The 19874-nt window shown below is 41.8% G+C and overlaps 1 protein-coding gene across 4 annotated transcripts in view; it reads right to left on the bottom strand.

Moving 5' to 3' along the window:
- Positions 1–228: 228 nt before the first annotated feature.
- Positions 229–19874, bottom strand: part of lrfn2b (leucine rich repeat and fibronectin type III domain containing 2b) — a 243277-nt gene continuing 223631 nt past the window's right edge. For all 4 annotated transcript variants that reach the window (XM_050058481.1, XM_050058482.1, XM_050058480.1 and 1 more), the window contains 2 exons: positions 15690–17086; positions 229–2038 (listed from right to left, as the gene is read on the bottom strand). In XM_050058481.1, the coding sequence (XP_049914438.1) occupies positions 1072–2038; positions 15690–17080 (2358 nt within the window). In that variant the 5' untranslated portion in view covers positions 17081–17086 and the 3' untranslated portion in view covers positions 229–1071. The remainder of the gene's footprint in view (positions 2039–15689; positions 17087–19874) is intronic.

Below are 19874 nucleotides of genomic sequence, written 5' to 3'. Positions count from 1 at the left end.
CTTGTTCAGTATATCTATGTATATATGTTCAAAAATATACATCCTGGTTTTGTTGTAGTATCCAACATTGCCCTGAATGTATAGTTAATTTCACTGAACTTGGAGATGCTTGGTTTCAGGGCATTATAAGGTGATGTAACAAAACAGGGATTTCATTTTTTTTTATTTTTTTTTAAAAACTTCAATTAATAACAACAAAACCCATAAAAAACATCTATTTTGCTACTGGACCTACCAAATGTACATGAACTAAACAGGCCTAATTGTCTTGGGACATCCTGCCCATTGCACCACTTTCCTCCTCGATAATTTGGCATTTTTAAAACAATGAACTGAGTCTTCACATACAGTACAGCCATAGTTTAGGAAGTGATGGGTTTCATAATCTATGCAGTCACATAAATTTTGATATGATAAGCATACAGAATCATTGAGTGACCCCTCAAATATATACTCTGTATAGAAAGTAAATATATTCACATACAGCTTTGTCAATAAATCTTTTTCTTAAATCTTCATGAATCATAGCATCACATCTACGTATATATACTTCACCATTCCGTCAAAGAAGGTTAAACAGCGTCGGCAGGTAACTGAAATGAGGATGAATTTACAGTAGAAGTTTTTATTGTGTAATGACCTTGCTCTTGTGTCAAGGCAAAGGCCAGTAATGGATCATTTGTGTTTGACCAGCAAAATAAAAAATATAAAACTTTAATTTCATTACATACTTTAAATTTATACAGTATAATAACAGCCCATGGGCATGGTCACTATATCAGAGGGTACTGCTCAGTCATTTCCCTTCAGCTCTTGGTGCTGTGTTAATCCATCTCTGTACAAAGTGTGAGGCAAAACAATCCAAAGGTCTTATTCCTGAAGTTTGTATTTGGCTATGACTGTGAAAACCCCTCGTCCTGTCCCACTTGAGTCTGAGCGGTGGAGTGGAAGGGATGAAAATGTGTGTGCTTCATGCGGGACAAAGGCTCTGAGAACAGTGGGTCTGTCTTGGCATGGCTGTTGGCCGTCCAATTAGGCAGTGTTTGACAGTGTGACGGTCCTCCATCTTTCCTAGACAGTACTCTCCATCACCCAGTCAGCGCTGTCTATCGTACCCTTGCTCCCTCCCGTGTCCCCCTCCTCCTCGCACTGCAGCAGCATGCCATTTACAGAGAGGCTCCTCTTAGTCCAGATACTGCTGATCCTGCGTGGTTTGTTGCACAGCTGTGCGGCCCCGGCGCTTGATACGTCTCCCATGTCGAAGGACTGGCTCCTTTTTGGCTTGGAGTCCAAAGGTAGCATGAGGAGCCGGCTGAGGCTGGAGTCCAGCGTCCGGCCCAGCAGCGGCTCCCTGTCTGTGTGGGGTTTCCCTGTCGCCATTGTGGCGCTACTGGAGGCTCCCGGGTCACGGCCCTGCGCCCCCCGCAGCTCCAGCGAGGTGAAGGCCCCGAGCAGGTGGTCCAGGTTGGGCCGGGGCTTGGAGGGAGCTGACCTCCAAATGCTGGCAAGTGTGCTGTTGGGGCTGTAAGATCCCGCCACCATGGAACCTGAGGATGAGGAAGAAGAGGTGAGGCTGCTTTGGAGGGAGCCGCACTTGAACTCCACCACCTCATCCTGCAGAGTCACTTTGGCCTTGACCAGCTCAGGCTGAGGCTGAGACTGGGGCATGAGAAGTCCATTTTGCCCGAGTCGACCCCCGTTGGTCTGAGAGTGTGTGTCGCTGACGTTGGTCAGTTTACCCACTGGGGGCTCAGTATCTGCAGCTTTGTAGCGCACCATGAGGATGACGATGAACACGAGCAGAGTGGCCACAATGATGCCCCCCACCACCAGGATCATGGTGCCTCCAAGCAGCTGGCTGGGCAGAGACTGGCACTGAGGGTAGTCATCCTGGGTGAAGAAATGGGTGCAGCCCACCACGTTTGTGGCCGTGAGCGTAGTGGCGGTGTCATCCCAGGCGGCCAGCACACACAGATCGTAACGCGTTCCCGACACCAGATTCGTCACCAGGAATGCTTTGCTGGAGGCCGGGATCATCCTTAACAAAGACAGAAAAAACAATTAACACCTGCAGGTTAATTACACTATTAAGATAAAGAGGTGCTCCTCCACTAATAACCTGGGCTGATATCTCCTTTAAAGACACAGAGGCAGCTGTAAAAACCTAGAGGAGTGATACAGCAAATGATTGAGCCATCAGCATCTGAACAGGGTACACATGTAATTTCAGCACATGGAGACTTAACTAACTGCTGCAGGAGGTAGCGAGAGCTCTATTCACTATGCAATTTTTCATTAAAGGAAAGCCAGGATTTCCATTTGCATTCCCTGGAGGTTCTCTCCACTGCTAAGTCTCTGCGGTGGCTGCTTTAACAGACAGCCAACAGTAATTGGCTTTATCTCTCAGAGCCATCTGTCTTGCTGCAGTGAACAGAGGGTCCATTTGATATTGGAGCTCTGGAGCAGTAATAAATAAGTAAGTTAAAAAACAGGAAAGGCAGAAAGACTGGAGAGTGTGGCGTATTTTCTGTGTGCCAATCCAAGATAGATTTGAACCTGTGGGAATCGTCAGGAGACCTTGTGGTAGAGACAACGAGAAAACAACCAGCCAAGTCATCAGATGATAATGTTGGCATTGTATGTTTCTGCAAACTATGGAAATGTTTCATTAGTATGTTTCATACATTATCAACATATCAACATTTCTAAAGTGACATCATTCTGGTTACATGTATATGGCTGACTTTGGGGGAAGGTTGAGGGGAAGCTAAATGATGTAACACCTGGGCAAAATCGCTACAAAGCTGCAGACCACTGTTCTAGACCAACAAACAGCAACACTGGTTGGTTGCGGTGGCATTTCTGGTGACAATTGTGCTACCAAAATTGGGTGTTTTTTGGTGGGACATTGACAGCATGTCTAGCAATGATTGTGCCACCAAACTGGGCACTCTTTTTAGTGAGATAGCGACCGCATTCCTGGCAGCAACTGTGCCATGAAAACTGGGTGTTTTTCAGTGCAACATCTGGGGCTTTTCCAGCATCTGCTGAAACCGGCGGTTTCTTAGTGAGAGATCAATGGCATTTACGGTGGGGATCATGTCGCCAAAACTGGTTGTTTTAAGCAAGAAATCAACGCCTTTTCCCTCTGTGAATGTGCCACCAAAACTGATTTTTTAGCAGGACATCTGCGGTATTTCAAGGGGTGATCGCGCCACAGAAAATGGTTGTTTTTCAGCAAGACATTTGCGACATTTCTGGTGGCAATTGTGCCACCAAAACTGTTTTTAAGTGAGATATCAACAACATTTCTGGTAGCAATTATGGCACCAAAACTGGTTGTATGTGTTTCTGGCGATTGGAGCATGTCCAATGTTGGGATATTAAGCTCTGGTGAGCTGCAATGCTGTATGCACAGGTATGTATCTGTGTGTGTGTGTGTGTGTGTGTGTGTGTGTGTGTACTGAGGAAGAAATGCTACTTCCTGCTTTAACAGCTACCATCAAGATGCTGAGGTGCCTCAGAGAAAGACAGCAAACCACCAACTGCCTGAGGCGAGCTGCTCAGCGCCCGGCAGCAGAGGGCTGGAGGTTGTACTGCTGCAGTAACACTCACACCTGCTGTTTACATGATATTACTCATTCTTTTCCAGACCCAGTTTCCCCCGCAGAGTAAATTCACAGGAGTCATGAATCTGATGGTCTAACCTTAATTCGACTCTGGGTAAAGCTGCACGGTAGATCTGATATGAAAGTAACATGCCACAAAGGTAACAAGTCTGTTATCTCAGAGTATTAGGATGATAGAAATGTTTGTGTCTGGGTAAATCTGAGTAAATCATGCCAGCTTTTATTTCTCTGCCAGAATTCTGCCAGCTTTGTCTATTTTTCTAGCTTTACATCTGAAAATCTACCCTCAATAAAAACTGTTTGTGATGTGATGTCAGTTTCATACTGGCTTATAATAGAGCTCATTATTATTTATCATTTTCTGTTTTCTGTATTACATTGATCTTTTTAAACTAGGACAAGGCCACATTAACCCACTTATAGGCCCAGGGGCCAAAAATTAAAAAAAGAAGCTGAACCTATTGATCAGGTTACAAAACACAAATACAGGTCATTGTAAAGGCAACGAGAACCACTGTATTTGTCATTTAGTTCAGAGGACTTTCTTCATTAAAGGGATAGTTCATCCTAAATCAAAAACACATATTTTTCCTCCTACCTGTATTGCTATTAATCAGTCTAGATAGTTTTGGTGTGAGCTGCTGAGTATTTGAGATATCGGCTGTAGAGATGTCTGCCTAATGGAACTAGATGGCACTCAGTTTGTGATGCTGAAAGCGCCCAAAAGACACATTTGAAAAACTCAGCAGCAATGTCTCTTTCCAGAAATCATGACCCAGTTACTCGAGATAATCAACAGACTTTGTTGTGAGCAGTTTCCTGTAGGAACTGTTATCTTTCTACCGAACCACACCTGCCAACCATATCACCACACAGAAGTTAGCATGCATCTACTGCTAGCTCAGCTAGCACCACTGAGCTAGCTAACTTTACAACTCAGTTTAGGAGGACGCCATTACTGTTTTTATCTCGCTCTGTCACAAGCGCAAGCTTCTTGTCCATGAGTTCTTCTGTGTGGTGATATGGTTAGTGGGTTATGGTTAGTGGTGTTCAGTAGACAGAAGTTATGCTCACAACAAGAGGCTTTGTGGACGGGAGAAACTGTTTCATAGTTGTAAGAACCCCCCCTTTTTGTTGTGTCTCCTTTTTCAGAGTTGGAACTCTCCCAAAAGAGAAACCATGAGTAATGTAAACGTAGGTTGATTGGTCAAACACAATACATTTAAAAAACCTAGTAGCTGTGTAAACAACAGACAACACAAAAAAACAAACAACAGCTTGTAATCCAAAAAAAAGGAAGAAAACAAGGACATACGGACCGACCGCGATGTCCAGGCTTTACTTAGCATATATGTGATTTTAATTCACTCAAGCATTCCTTTTGGGAACACTTAAAACAGTAGTAAAAATAGTACACAGTAAAAAAAGCCCTTGAAGGTAAGTAGTTCTCAGGGGAGCTACCTGTTTGGCAGTTTGTCTCAGGGAGTCCCCAGAACTATTTGATCTGAAAACGCAAGCAATAAAAACATTATGACATCCTCCTCGGCCTAGCTGTAACATTGGCTAACTCAGTGGTGCTAGGTGAGCTAGTAATGGAAATGGTAGAAAGGAAGTAGTTCCTTCATGAAACTGCTCACAACAAAGTCTGTGGATTATCTTGAGTTACCTGGTCGTAATTTCTGGAACAAGACATTGCTGTTGAATTTTTCAAATGTATTTTTTCAGTACTTTGAGCACCACAAGCTGAGTGCCATCTAGTTCCACTATATTGGAGAGAGGTCAGACATCTCTACAGCCGATATCTCCAACACTCAGCAACTTACACCCAGACGGTCTAGACTAATAAATAGCATAAATAGCACGACAGGTTAAGAGGAAAAATATGTATTTTGATTTTGGTGTGAACGGTCCCTTTAAGGTTAGGCATGCAGAAACATCCTTCATGTGATACAAGTATGATCACCGGGTTTGGACCCTACTTTTGTTTGCTCCTTGAGACTTTCCAATTTATCTCACATCCTTCACCAATAGGACATTTATCTGACATGCAACAAGGATCAGTCTGACCTCAGCCTTTTCCCAATTAGTCGCCACAGCTCAGACAAAAGAAGCTGTTTTCCAATAAAAAAGTTCTACTTTTCCAACAATGTGTGCTACAGTTCATTACACTATTATAATTGGCTGCCTGGGTTTGGGAGCGAAATTCTTTAGCCTAGTGATGCCTTCGCTGCTCGCTCCTGTGTCTGGGTCTAATTGATTTCAGGTTGTCTGCATAGACTGGCTAATTCATTTTAATTCATAGGAATAAAGCCCAAGTCCAGAGAAACCTATGCCCACGCTTATCACAGTGAGATAAAAGTTTTTCCCGCCCCTTCAGGCTGCAAAAGGCAATTTGTGGAGTGGCCTGCTTAGCTCGCCATGATGGCGTGAGGCCATAGCATTAATCAGAGTGAAAGCAGAGGAGAGAGAAAAGAGTGGGAGAGGAGACATAGGAGGAGATGGGCTCTTGGCTTAGGCTTCTTTAAGCTTTTGCGAGAGATTTGTCAGTTACACTTTTTATATTCTACATATTTTCTCAGTTCAAAGAAAGAGCTGACAAAACAAATACATCATCACTCCAGGCTGCAACTTCCCTGTCCACCACCATTACATTACACTATTTCCTCTTCTGGATTCTTTTTTCCAGCTGCAAAGAATCGCTGAATCATTATTCATTACCAATGCTGAGTTCTCAAGGCCTTTTTTCCTCTGGACAAATACAGACAAGGTCATGCCAAATGGTCTCCTGCCCCATTGATTCAGCCTAAACATTGGGGTGCTGCTGGGAAATTTGATTATGCTTATATAAGCAAAATCCCTAATGGCCTCTCCCTGGCTGCTCCTCACTCTTAGACTCCACAGCTGTATTGTCGAGCATTAAATGGGCCGTGACATTCTTCTGTGTCTGTGTCTATACCCTTGAATATCTCCTGGTCGCAATAAAACATCCCCTCTGTCTAACTGTAATGGATGAATGCATTAGGAAGAGGAAGTTGTGCTGAAAATGGTGCCACCTCAGGCCTGTGGTTTGTGTTACAGTCTCCGCTTGATAGAACTCTGATAACAGCACAGCTCATGGAAACATGAAGCCAGCACTGCAGGGAGCCTTCATGTATCTGGCAATAAGCGCTCATTAAAGACAATCATGGCATAGATATGAGTACACAACAGCCAACATAAAGGGAAATTCTCGCCGTCTGTGCCATAAAAATCAAGCAGCTTGAAATTCAAAACTTCACAATAAACTGAACAACTAAAGCTGCATTAACTGAGTTTTTTAGGCAACTCAGAACAAGCTGAAGACATGAGACCTCATGCAATTGTTTTAACATAAGTGTTGAGTATGTAGACATGAAACAGAATTAAGGATCTATAGGTGAGACTATGTAATGTTACACAAATGAAAATGATAGGATAATGCCACATACTCAAACCTACTGTAACATTAGCATAGGTGAACGTGTTCTCATCCCAGGTCCTAAAATACTGCTGCTTTCACATGCCCAGCGTGTGATACTGCAGCATGTTCTCATCCCACGTCATCACATACTGCTGCTTTGTCAGTGGCCTTTCACATCTACATATTACACGCTAGGTATCCTCCTGCATCTGCTGTTGATGTTCCAGGATGCCTCTACCAACACTAGGATGTCAACCAAACACAAGGTTAGGTTTAGGCAACACAAGCAGGCTAGGTTATGGAAAAAAAATTTATGGTTTGGCTCCTGGGTGAAAGTCTGGAGGGACCGTGGGCTGGCTAGCTAATTCTTGTCTCATTTGTGGCCTGAGAACCAGCAGAGAGAGCAATGAAATAAGATTTTTTTTCTTTTTTTCTTGGTTTGTTTATTTGTTTGTGTGGTTGTTGTTGTTTTTTTTGCCTTTTTCAGATTTCTAATGTCCTCAGCTTTAAATCCACACGTGCATTTCTCTGCTGCTGACACTACTAAGACATACAAAATTCCTGCTGTACACATTCTTTTACATTTCTCTGCATACATGCTATTTTTCTGGAACACTGCTTTGCTCCTGGTGGAATTTCAAGCTCCCCGTGGAAGCTTGACATTTCAAAATGACTTGGTATGATCCTTGTGTTGTCTGAGCTGTGATCGGAACACTACAGTATGTTTTTCAGCACAGAAGTCATGAATCCAACAGGCCTTTAGGCTCAGCTAATAGCCAGTAATGGTAGCCTTGGGAGCTTGCTTTCACTCCTGACATACAGTACATCTCTGTAACAAAAGAGCATAGGCATTAAATCCCATGACATTTGACACTGCAGCCATTATGTGGTTAAGTATTGCTCTGCGTATTGCAATTTGACTGAAATATCACTGACAGGCTGCAGCTGACCTGTACCTTCCATTAGGACAGCCACATACAGTACTGTCACACTGTTCACACATCTTAGCACATTATGGCCATGGACAGTGTGTGTTCCTGTGGTTAAAACAATATCATATACCCATACAAGTTTGTCACTTCTCACCTAGTTTTATACTCTTACTCAAGTTGAGTATAAAATCTGAACATTGCATAATGCCACGTTTAAAATTCTTGTGTCATTTTGTTGGCATATTAGAGTCAAAGGTTTTAAAGAATGAATTTCAGATCTCTTTTTGACATTTCGTATAACAGAAAATACTATCAGCAACCATGAATTAACACCTCACCGTTGTATAACGCCACACACTCGCCAAACTGCAGTCACAGTTTACATCCATGTCTGTGAAATCATGGATGCTTTAATACACCCCCCCCCCCACGGCAGCACAGAAGATCTCTACAATCAGCACAGTTTCAAGGTGGACACCCAAGATTAGTGTCACCATTTCAGTATCTGACTAAATGTCTCTCCTTCGGTTCCTGAGATATGATGCTGAGTTATTTTTGCACTACATATGATGTCACAGTGAAAGTGACCTTTGATATTTTGGATAAGAAATGTCATCACTTCATCATTTTATCCTATTAGACATTTGTGTGAAATTTTGTCAAAATTTGCACATGAATTCCTATGTTATGGCCAAAAACATATTTTGTGAGGAGAGAGTGACCTTGAGGTTTGACCTTTTCACCACCAAATTTAAATTAGTTCATTCCTGAGTGCAAGTGGACATTTGTGCCAAATTTGAGGAAATTCCCTCCTGACCTTCTTGGGATATCTCATTCACAAAATGACATAGACACGAGGTCACAGGGATCTATGACTGCTAAATAGTAATCAGTTCATCCTTGACTCAGAGTGGATGTTTGTGCCAAATCTGACTTAATTCCCTCAAAGTGCTCTTGAGAAATCACATTCACAACAATCAGACAGATGCAAGGTCACCGTAACCTTGACCTCTGACCACCAAAATCTAATCAGTTCATTATTGAATCCCAGTGGACATTTGTGCCAAATTTGAAGAAATCCCATCATGGCGTTCTTGAGATATTGCATTCACCAGAATGAAACAGATTCGGTCACAATGACCTTGACCTTTGACATATGACTTCCAAAATCTGAAAAGTTCATCATTTTGTCCAAGTGGATGTTTTTTTTTTTTTTACCAAATTTGAAAAAAAATCCTGAACGAGTTTTTGAGATACTACATTCACAAGAATGACACAGATGCAAGGTCATGGTGACCTTCACCTTTAACCACCAAATTCTAATCAGTGTATTGATGACCCCAAGTGGACATCTGTGGCAAATTCAGAGAAATTCCCTCAAGGCCTTCTTCAGATATTGTGTTCACGAGAATGGTGATGGATGGACAGGCAGATGGACAGCTGGACAGATGACAACCTAAAAAAAGGATAATGCCTCCGGCCATGGCTATCACCAGCGCCGGAAACTGGAAAGCTACTGAAGTCGAGATATTTGGGTATGAAAAAAAAAAAAAAAAAAACTTTAAGAAAACAGCCTTTATGTATTGTAAAATTCCATACATTTTTAGACAAAACATAAGACTATGGTAAAAAATTTTAATTGACAGATTCACCATGAAACTTCCCTAGTTGATTACTTACATTTAGACAATAATTTTTTGTAATGCAAGTTTTCTTAAATGTCATGTTTAGATATATAAATATGATTATGCACTTTTTTGAAATCTAAATTAAATATATATTTTGGATGTTTTGGCAGCTCTACCCACCTCTGATCATACTGCAATCACAAACTTTGGAACATCCCAGAATAGTACACTTTTCAGGAATTTAAAAGAGCCTGGCAGTGGCACTTTTTTTTTTTGAAAGTCCTGTTTTGAATAAGTTCTCTGGGCCCTCAGGCCTTCACATTCCACCATCCTACATAAAGGATCACGTAAAACCTTTAGTTCAAGTAACAATGTGCCAATCATGCAAACTGGAGCAGTGATAACATTGTCCTCCAGCTCCAGTGTTTGAAGAGGAAACAGCTGACAACTCTTACCTCTTGTGCACAACAGTGGAACACAGCTGAAATGATTAAGCTGTCTGGATCCCAGCAGCTACAGACCTATTTCCAACTTCCACCCTTATCTCAACTTTCACTGAGAGTTGTTTCCACTCAACTTTTCTGAATTCACTTTGGCTTTTATGAATCAATCTGTGAAATATTTCCGGCTGCTTTCAGAACAGGCAGAGACTGCCCTTATTAAGGTAGACAGTCACATTCTCATGGCAGCATGAAAGCTCTATTTTAATCCCATTAGATTTGCTGCAGCTTCTGCTAACATCTTAATTGATCAGCCTGGGTTAGCATTAAGGGCTTGTTGGTTCAGTTCTTATCTGTCCCGTATTCAAATTTGAGACATCTTCAGCAGACATCATCAATGGGGCTCAGCAAGGTTCAGTTTAAGGTCCCTGGTTTTACTCGTATGGCTCCCAGTGAGCCACATCATCATACACACAATTTATTTCACTTTTCCACTGATCATATGCAGCTACAACTAAGCTTAAAATACAAAGCGTCTGAGAGCTGCTGCTTCCAGAGGATTTTTTTCCCCTCATTTTGCATTTAAATCTTTCTTTCAACAGTCCCCTCAGTGTTACACAGAAGCACGGGGTCTCCTGGACAATGTAATGATTATTCTAATGGTTTGAAATTCTCTCCTCTGGTAGCTACAGAACACTGTATGCTAAAACAACCTGACACAAAAACAGTTTCTTTCCACGGGCTGTTTTTCTGATAAACACTTACAGTAACATCAGTCTCATTTTATCAGGGACAATTCCTGTGCAATGACCCTGTAACACTAACATCCATTGTACCTGTGAATTATATATTTATAGTTTAAATACTGTTTTTAACATGTGCATCCATAAGTTCTGCTGTGAGAAGGGGCTGTGTAACACCCTACAGCTTCTTCAGCCACTGTAAGAGGTTCTCACCCTGTGGAACACCGGGTGCACTGAACTATGAAACTTAGCCGGCTACCATACCGTCACACTAAGTCTCAATGCCTATCTTTTGAAAAGACAGACGTGAACATTTTGAATCTACAAAGTACATTGCTAATTATGATTATTATTGTCAAGACTGTCTGACTTTCAGCTGATTTATCCCCTTTCCTTTTTGCACTCCCAGATTAACGGATTTGCATGGGTATGTATGACATATTTACTAGTACTTAATTTGACAGTGTGGTATGAGTTTCTATAGTTGTGTCTGTGGACCCTATTTAAACAATATATGTTGCATGGTAAGTAAGTGGATTGTGCAAGAGCATTTAAGGCATGTCCAGCTTCACTTTTGACAGTTAAATGGCGCATAATCTGGGCGCAAAGTAAGGCTCAAGGGGTAAAGGGATTGTATTTAGTCCCTTAATTAATCACAGGTGTTGAATTCACCTGGCACACTGTGGGACATTTAAGCAACAAAACTAAAAGCTATAGTTATGAACTTGACAGAGGAAACAGAACTGAACTTTTAGCTTCTGAAATAACCAATGAAGTTATGCTGCTCTTATTGCATAAATGTGCACAGCGTCTCTCTTTATGGGAAGTCGGACAGCAGCTCTGCAGCTCTGCTCTGATCTCTGCTATGTCCACATTTTAGTGACTTTCTCATTTATAACGTATTATTTTACCCACCTGCGCATTTTACTATCTGAATAATGCGCCCTTTAAATAACAGGAAAATAGTCTACCATTCTGACTTGAGACCAGCTTTTTGTTGGTCAATGGCACAATCACTTTCTGCTGCCTCAAAATAGCAACACATGAACAATGCATCTGACCACACCTCACTTTAAGACCCACAGCCCCATGGGCATATAATTTAGATGGGTGCTACTTAAACAACTTGGACACTGGCCATGAAACTGACAAATGCATCAAACTGAAACAAGCAATGACAGTTCGTCACATCCCACTGTGTGGATTACATTGTTTTTCCTGTTTGTATTTATCAGTTATCATATCCTGTTTGTTTTGTATACTCACCTCTTGTCTCATTTCAGATAACTTCACTTCCTGCCCTTCTGTGCTTCTTGCCTGTGTGATTGTGTCATTAGTTTCACCTGTCACTCATTACCCTTCCTCCCTTGTGTATTTAGTCTGTGGTGCTTCTAAAAGTCAAAGAAGGGTCCTTAAACGGCTGAATTTCAAGGAGGCTACATCATCAAATCCTGTGGATTCTTTGACTCCTACCAAGGATTGTGTCCTTCCTTAAGAGAATTTTCAAGAATGCATGTGTATGTCCTCAGTGGGCATGAAGTACCCACACCTTTTGGGCACAATTTGTCTGATTGTCTTTAATGATGCACAGCTGGCCAACGTCCACTAGGGTTGCAACGGTACGAGATTTTCACAGTACAATAATCGTCTCAGAAAATATTGCGGTTTCATGGTATCATGGGTTGTTGTTGGTTGAACAAACGTTTTATTTCTATAATTCAAACTAGAAACCATTTTGTTAATGGAAGTATGTGTAAAAAGTCTGCCCTTAGAAAATAACTAAAATAAAGAGGAGATTCAACGTCCAGTTTAATTAGTGTTTTAATATCACAGATAAGCAAATTTACACGGTATGATAACCGTCAACTTATATGTCATGGTATACCTTGAAACCAGTATCAAATCAAATGCAAGGAAGAAGTCTTGCTTAGCCTCTGTAGAGCCTTACTTCGTAGGACCTGTCCTACCAAGGAAGCATTCGTGACTTTGAGAAGGAGCATGCATTTTTCCCTGTTCCCTGTGCCAGTTTGTCTTAGTTCCATTGTGTCTGTGTTCCAGCGTTTATCTCTTTTTGGAACGTCTTTTGGTTTTTTATCTTGTGGTGTATTTTTGACAATATCTTAGCCAAGTATTTTTGGATACCTCTGCTTGTTAGTGGACTTATTCCTTAGTACCGAACCCCGGCTTTTGTGTGTACAGTCTTGCATTTAAGGCCTCCTTTGTGCCAGGTGGAAGATCGGGCCTTAAAACTGTGATGCATGGCTTATGTATTAGATGTATGATATCATCATTTTACTACCTTGTAACAATATATTGTAACATCGAGACCAACATTATAATTGTCAAGCATGGCTGCTCTTCATGGCTGCATGTGTTAGAAAATAGTTCTAGCTCTTGAGATTTGTATTCTGTTGCCCTTATTTGGCACCTTGTTGTCCATCACTTCATTGGTTTTAATACATCTCACACAAGGACTTCAGTTAAAAACTGAACCAGCTGGCACACTGGCACATTTACAGAAATGTTGATGTGATTAATGATTAATGCGTGTTGCCCTTATACATAATTAAAATGAAATTAGGATTTGACTTTACAACAGCTGTCATTTCTATAACTCCTGTGTGGCTTGGTGCATACGTCATTTCAATATTTACATAACATGAATACTGTCAATTATATAATATAACCTTTACACATATTTAGATTCAAAATGTTGATTTTCAAATGAAAATGTTTTGTGCAAAAAAACATCAAAAATATGAATGCTGAATAGAACACACACTGGGTGAAACAAGAAAGAAAATACGCTTCATAATGAAAGGAAATATTGCAACAAAAGGGTGGCCACCACGGCCCTGAGGGTACAGCTCTAAATATCTTGCTTTCCAAGAGTTCTGAGATGAGATTTAAATGGCATTAAGTAATTGGATTTTTTTCTGGCTGGTTTCACATTCGTTTTAGAGGCGGTGGCGGTAGAATACAAGCCTCATCTAATACAGTTTCATCCCCATCAAATGCTGCTGGATTGACAGAAAGCCCTGCCTCCTCAGCTTAGAAATTGCTCCGGTTCTGGACCGTTGAGCATAATGGAGCCCAGTACAGCCCAGAACTGTGCTTCATCACATGATGAAAAGGTGATGAAGAAGAGGAAAGAGCTGTTTTCATTGTTGTCAAACAATTTGATGGACAATGTAGATATATATATATACAGTATATTGGACGTTGGATGAATCTCTTTGGATGTGCAACATCATTGTTAAACATTATAGAAAGCTCTGAATACACTGATTCTACAGGGAGGTCTGGCTGTTTTGTTCTGTAAACACTGCATCCTGTAAATAGACATCATTCATGTTTAAGCAAAATGCATCCATCTTTATCTGAGACCAGATTCCTCTCCAAAACTCAACATTCTGTGTATTTAGTTTTGTTCTGAGCCTCTCATTCAGATGCCGTGACTTCTTCCCTCCATGCCATTCTCTCCTCATCTACCAGTAATGATGATGTACTCAGTGCTGAACAAATATTGAAACAATATTGACACTGCCATAATGACAAATGTAATTTCCAAAATGCATAAGGCTGCTGCCGTTTTAAATGAGACAGAAAGCTCTTCCAGACAGCTTCCCAACGTGTTTCTGGTGAAACTGAATGGATTAACAGTATCAAACTGATTAAACTATTTTTTGACTACTTGGGGGGCAGTGGACCAAGAAGAAAACACATTATCTGATATATCTAATCCAATTATAATTATATTAGTTAATTATCTAATTATATGATTTAAAGACGCAACTTTTTCACTTGCTATTAGTTCGGTTTGAGGCTGTCGAGTGGCATTTGTCATGTCCCCTTTTAATTTTTTTTTCTTTGATGCCCTCTAAGTGTTCTATAAACTGTTTTTGGTTTTATTCAGTTTCTAGTATTGTGTTTTTTCTCTATTATTGTTTTAGTGTAATATTTTATTTTATGCACCTTTATTTCTTTAATCATATACACCTTTATCGAGGCAGGTCCTAACCTGTCTGCCTCCACCGGAAAGCATTTTGGGTCAGCACTTGCTGTTTTTACATGTGCTATATAAATAAACTGACTTGACTATATGATCATCTTATCATCTAGTTATTATGCCAAATGTCTGACCAAACTATTACTAATTAATGCATCTAGCAGACACAAATCAGCTTTCATCTGGAGTTGTTTTTATGGCCACCTTATGAAGTGTTAAACAATCACGCTCTGTTTAGGTCTGATTTGTTCTCCACCAATTTCTAAGAGACTAGATGTTCAACCCAGTTGCAAGAGAAAATGCTGGCATTATATGTTTCTTCAGTATATGTTGTTTATATACTACCTTACTTTAGAAATGCGTATATGTATGAAACACGCAATAAAGTATTTATAATTTACAGAAACATACAATGCCAATATTTTCTTCAGCCGACTGGGCTGAGACATTTCACTATGTTCACAAGCCAGTTCCTAACTTTGCCTATGGTTTGGTACTGGGTCTGTAGTGCATGGTGAGTGTAAGAGTGAGAGCGTGATTAAGTTTTTCTTTCTTTTTTGCATTTTCCATTCCAGATCCTGCTCAACAAATCCTGTATAGAAGTTGTCCCTGATCAATATCTGCCTGCACATCTGCACCTAATTTCCCCTATTCAGGCCTCCCACTTCATTCATTTGACAGTCTATTTACAAGCCTTTTTCAAAGAGGATATTTTGAGAAGTGATAGCAGGAAAAGCACAGGTCTAAATAGTAACAATGATGGCAGAATTCCACTTAGCTGCATCAGTTTCAGGATCATGGTATTGTAGTTCACTGTCATAGCTTACTGCTACACTTCAAGATTCCTAAGAGAATATGCAGATATTTACCTGTAGATGAGAACCTCATCATCAGAGCAGTTGTACTGGAGCTGGTACATCTTCACTTTGGGAGATGACTTGCTGACTGTCCACTTGACCAGCGCTGAAACAGCTGTCACCTCAGAGACGGACACAGTCCTCTCTGGTTGGCTCTTGGGAGCGCCCTTGCTGATCCTGGTGGTCCCTGTGATATCAGAGAGGCGTGACTTCGGTGGTGCTGGCTGACCAGTGCCGTTGCTGAGGTGCGGGAGCTGAACGATGGACACCTCCACAGAGGCGGTAGACTCCCCGGCCACATTAGCAGCAATGCAGGTGAAGGTGCCGTAGTCCTTCGAGGTGGTGATTGTGATGCTCAGGGTTCCGTTGCTGTACACTGCGGTTCGGGAGGAGTTGCCAAGCAGCCGATCATCAGGGGAGATCCAATGGATGGTAGGAGAAGGGTCTCCAGTTGCTTCACACCTTAAGCTGGCCGTTTGGCCCTCCAGTACCAGCATTCTGTGGGTGTGCTGGGTAATAAGAGGCGGCTGACACAAAAACTCCTCCTCCTTCACATTCCAAAAGTAACGACCCTTCACAGCAGGAGGGGAGGCACAAGTTTCCAGGTCGTCGTCTCTTTCAAGCCTGCGCAGCCACAGCATCTCACAGTTGCAATGCAGTGGGTTCCCACCTAGACTTAGAGACAGCTGGGGAGCATAAGGTGTAGTCAGAATCATTGAGTCCTGGGCGCGGGCAAAGATGGGGTCTGGGGGTAGCTTTTGCAAGCGATTTGAGGTCAGGTCCAATCTCGCCAGCCTTTCTAGGTCAGTAAAAGTCCCCTCTGGAATAAAGTCCAGAAGGTTGTGGTCCAGACTAAGCTGGTGCAGGTTAATCATCTGGCGGACTGAGTCCCAGGGCAAAGACATCAAGTTGTTGTAGGAGAGATCCAGATCCTCCAAGGCAGGTGCCAGGTCCTCAAAGGCCTTGTCATGGACGCGTCCCAGTTGGTTATTGTTAACGATGAGGTGCTGCAGGTTGACCAAGCCTCGCAAGTCATCAGGGCCTAGCTCCACCAAGCGGTTGTTGTCCAGATGAAGCGAGCGTAGTGTTTCCAAGTCACCAAAAGAGAAAGGCTGAATGTAGCTGATGGTGTTCCTGGACAGGGTCAGGTCCACCAGGTCGGTCATATTGGCAAAGTCCTGCTGCGTAATGCGGAGGATGTAGTTGCCTCCCAGACGGAGCTCCACCGTGCTGCGGTCAATGTCTGGAGGCACAAAAAGAAGGCCTTTGGAGGGACACAATGTCCCCAGGGATTCGGACAGATTCTGGCATACACAGTACTTGGGGCATGCATGGGTGATCATCACTGTGGATCCCAGGACCAGCAGGTAGCAGATGATGTGGTCCATGGTAGAGTCATACATAGGAACCTGAGTGAGAAACAGAAAAACATAGACAGATGAGGTAAGGTAATATTCATAAACTTAATTATTTTTCAAACGTTATCATTAATTCAACAGACCCCTCTGAAAGACCATAGAATCAGGTGCAAAACAGATTTAACGATCTGTTGGGGAGCTACAATCCCAACTATGCAGTGTTAACGGATGAGTTTTCACTCTGCTCACACACAAAAACTCTGAAGTTGTCAACAAACAATATGCAAAAGTATGCAAAACAGGTGAATGGAAAATTACAGGCAGAGAAACAACATTTTCCAACTTAATTCTGCATCTAAAGTTTCACAAAGAACGATGGAAGAAGTTGAGGCAAATTAACATATTTATTGAGCTAATGCGGGTGCTATTGTGTTGTGCTAATTGTGGTAGTTAATCGTGATGAAAGTGCAACGTCAGCAACTTCAGTCACTTGTTTAACAGATAAATACAGATTTTAAAAGCATTCATGACTTTTGTTACTTTAAATGGAACTTTGGTAAAGAGCACATTATGACTTGTTTAAGACTTGGAACTCAAAGGTAAGACTTGTTGTGGGACTTGTCAGTCTTGACTTTGGACTTGACTTGGAACCTGAGTGCAAGGACTTGAAACTTGTGATTAGTAAAACAATGACTAGTCCTACCTCCGACAACTTTATTATTACAAGTTAGAAAGGTGGCTTAGGAGACAAAAATCCAAGAAATTACCTATTCAAAGGCAATGAGGTTACAATAACTGTGTTTCCAAGGGATATAAAGCATCTGAATATTGACATTTTATTCAAAGCAATATACACTCCATCGTCAGTGGCATTCATCTTGTGTTTGTCTTGTACAATTTGCTCCATAATGGAGCCTGTCAGTTATCGGCCCTCAGGAAGACGAGAGCGGCCTCTGTCTGGGACGTCATGTGATTCAGATCCATTTCTCTAGGTGGATAGAACACTCAGGTGTAGATAATTCTGCAATCATAATGTCTTCCTGTGATCAGGGAATACAGTGCAATAACTCAAGTGCAGAGCATTAGACAGCAGGTGCTCAGAGACGAGGTGCGAGCTGTAACAGCGGGCCACCAGAGGGACTGTGGTGATAAGCGGTATTTTTATGCGACGATCATAAATGAGCACATCTCAGTCGTCGAATAAAATAGAATCATTCCATCCTGCTACATATGACACAGTCTTCTCCCTTGTTGTCCCAACATTACTGTAGAGAAAACGGCACACCTGCAATTTTATGTATGCATTGTTTCACATGTGATAATCTTTCCGTCATGGAGTGTAATAACTCAGACAAAGACAGTCAACAGTCTAAAATAGAAAGGATTCCAAATGAATTCAGCATACCACTGTGCACATTTACACATCATTTCATGCAGTGTCATTATTCAATATTATTATTCAGAACAAACATGCAGATAAACAGCATGAAATAAAAAAACAGCATGCTTTCCAATATAAACTGAGATTATCCTTTTTTTCCTTGCTGGCTCACACCCACACATCTACATCTGTACAGCGCACGTATACACTCGCAGATGGTGGCACACACCCACACTCACATGTTCAAACACCTAAGTACACACCATTGCATTACCCAATATTGTCTGTGATGAATCCTATCTTTGTATTGAGTAGAATTATCTCTATTCCTATGCACTTCAATTGAACACAAGGTTTTTTTGCCACACAAAGCATCACTTGCTTAATATAACAGAGGTGCTAATAGTTGAGTGAAACAGTTGGAGGAAAGCATAAGGACAAGGTTAAGTCAATGGCTAACTCAAAACTCCCTCAAAAAATAATTTCAATTTGATGGAGGGCTGTGTGTATTTTGGTGTCATTTTGGTGTCAAATCTCTTTATAAACTTTGGACATAGTGTAATTCAAGACAACTAGACTTCTGCACCTCCTCTTGGCTCTGTTTTAGGTTTTAATCAATCTAGACTGTAATGGGAGACTTTGGCCAATTATAGAAGATTTCAGAGTGAGGATGTTCCTATCAGCTGTTCTGCAAATGCAGATGCATGTGCACTTTCCTGAAAGCCTGATTCAACTGTGGAAAATCCTGCAGAGAAAGCTACTATTCCATCATTGGCAACAACTGCCTACACTGCAACACAACCCAAAAAAGGAAGACAGACTTATCAAAAAGAGAGTCTAAAAGACAGTCTGACAATAAACTAAATAAAACGTGTCAGTATCAAGGAAGTGTTTCAGAGATGGAGAGAAAATGTTGTTACTAGTTTAGCCCTCTGCTAACCGCTGCAGCTAATTCAAGTTCCTATTTATGTACCTAATGTTAGCTACAGCCTTGAATCACAGTGTGTCCTCCACCTCCCCAGACGGAAAGTGGGCAGCAGCTCTGAAAACAGACCCCAGGCAGTGGCCACAGCAACCCAAATCCAGCCAGCACAAACCCCAGCTCAGGTGGGACCAGGTAGCGTCGACCCTGACTGGATTAGCAAACTTTCTATTGCTGCTGTTGCACAGGTTAGACCCATCGCTACTGCTGGTCACTAGCCTGCTGTGACACCTGGCACTGAGGGGGTTGTGCTAGCAAAATGTGCTATAACCATCAGCGTAAGGAGGGGCTGAGTGAGTGCGCTGCGCATAACTCTTGAATGAAATGAGATCAAATAAATCAGTGGGGAAACACTGGGTAACTGTTTCCATCTATTTCACCCGCATATCCGTCGCCGGGTTGCGGGGACAGCAGGCCGAGAAAAGCACCCCAGACATCCCTCTCCCCAGCAACGCTTTCCAGCTCCTCCTGGGGGA

Source organism: Epinephelus moara, chromosome 12 (genome assembly GCF_006386435.1).
Source record: "Epinephelus moara isolate mb chromosome 12, YSFRI_EMoa_1.0, whole genome shotgun sequence".
Lineage (NCBI taxonomy): Eukaryota > Metazoa > Chordata > Actinopteri > Perciformes > Serranidae > Epinephelus > Epinephelus moara.
The sequence above is the reverse complement of the archived record's forward strand: the minus strand, read 5'-3'. Positions and strand labels throughout refer to the sequence as shown.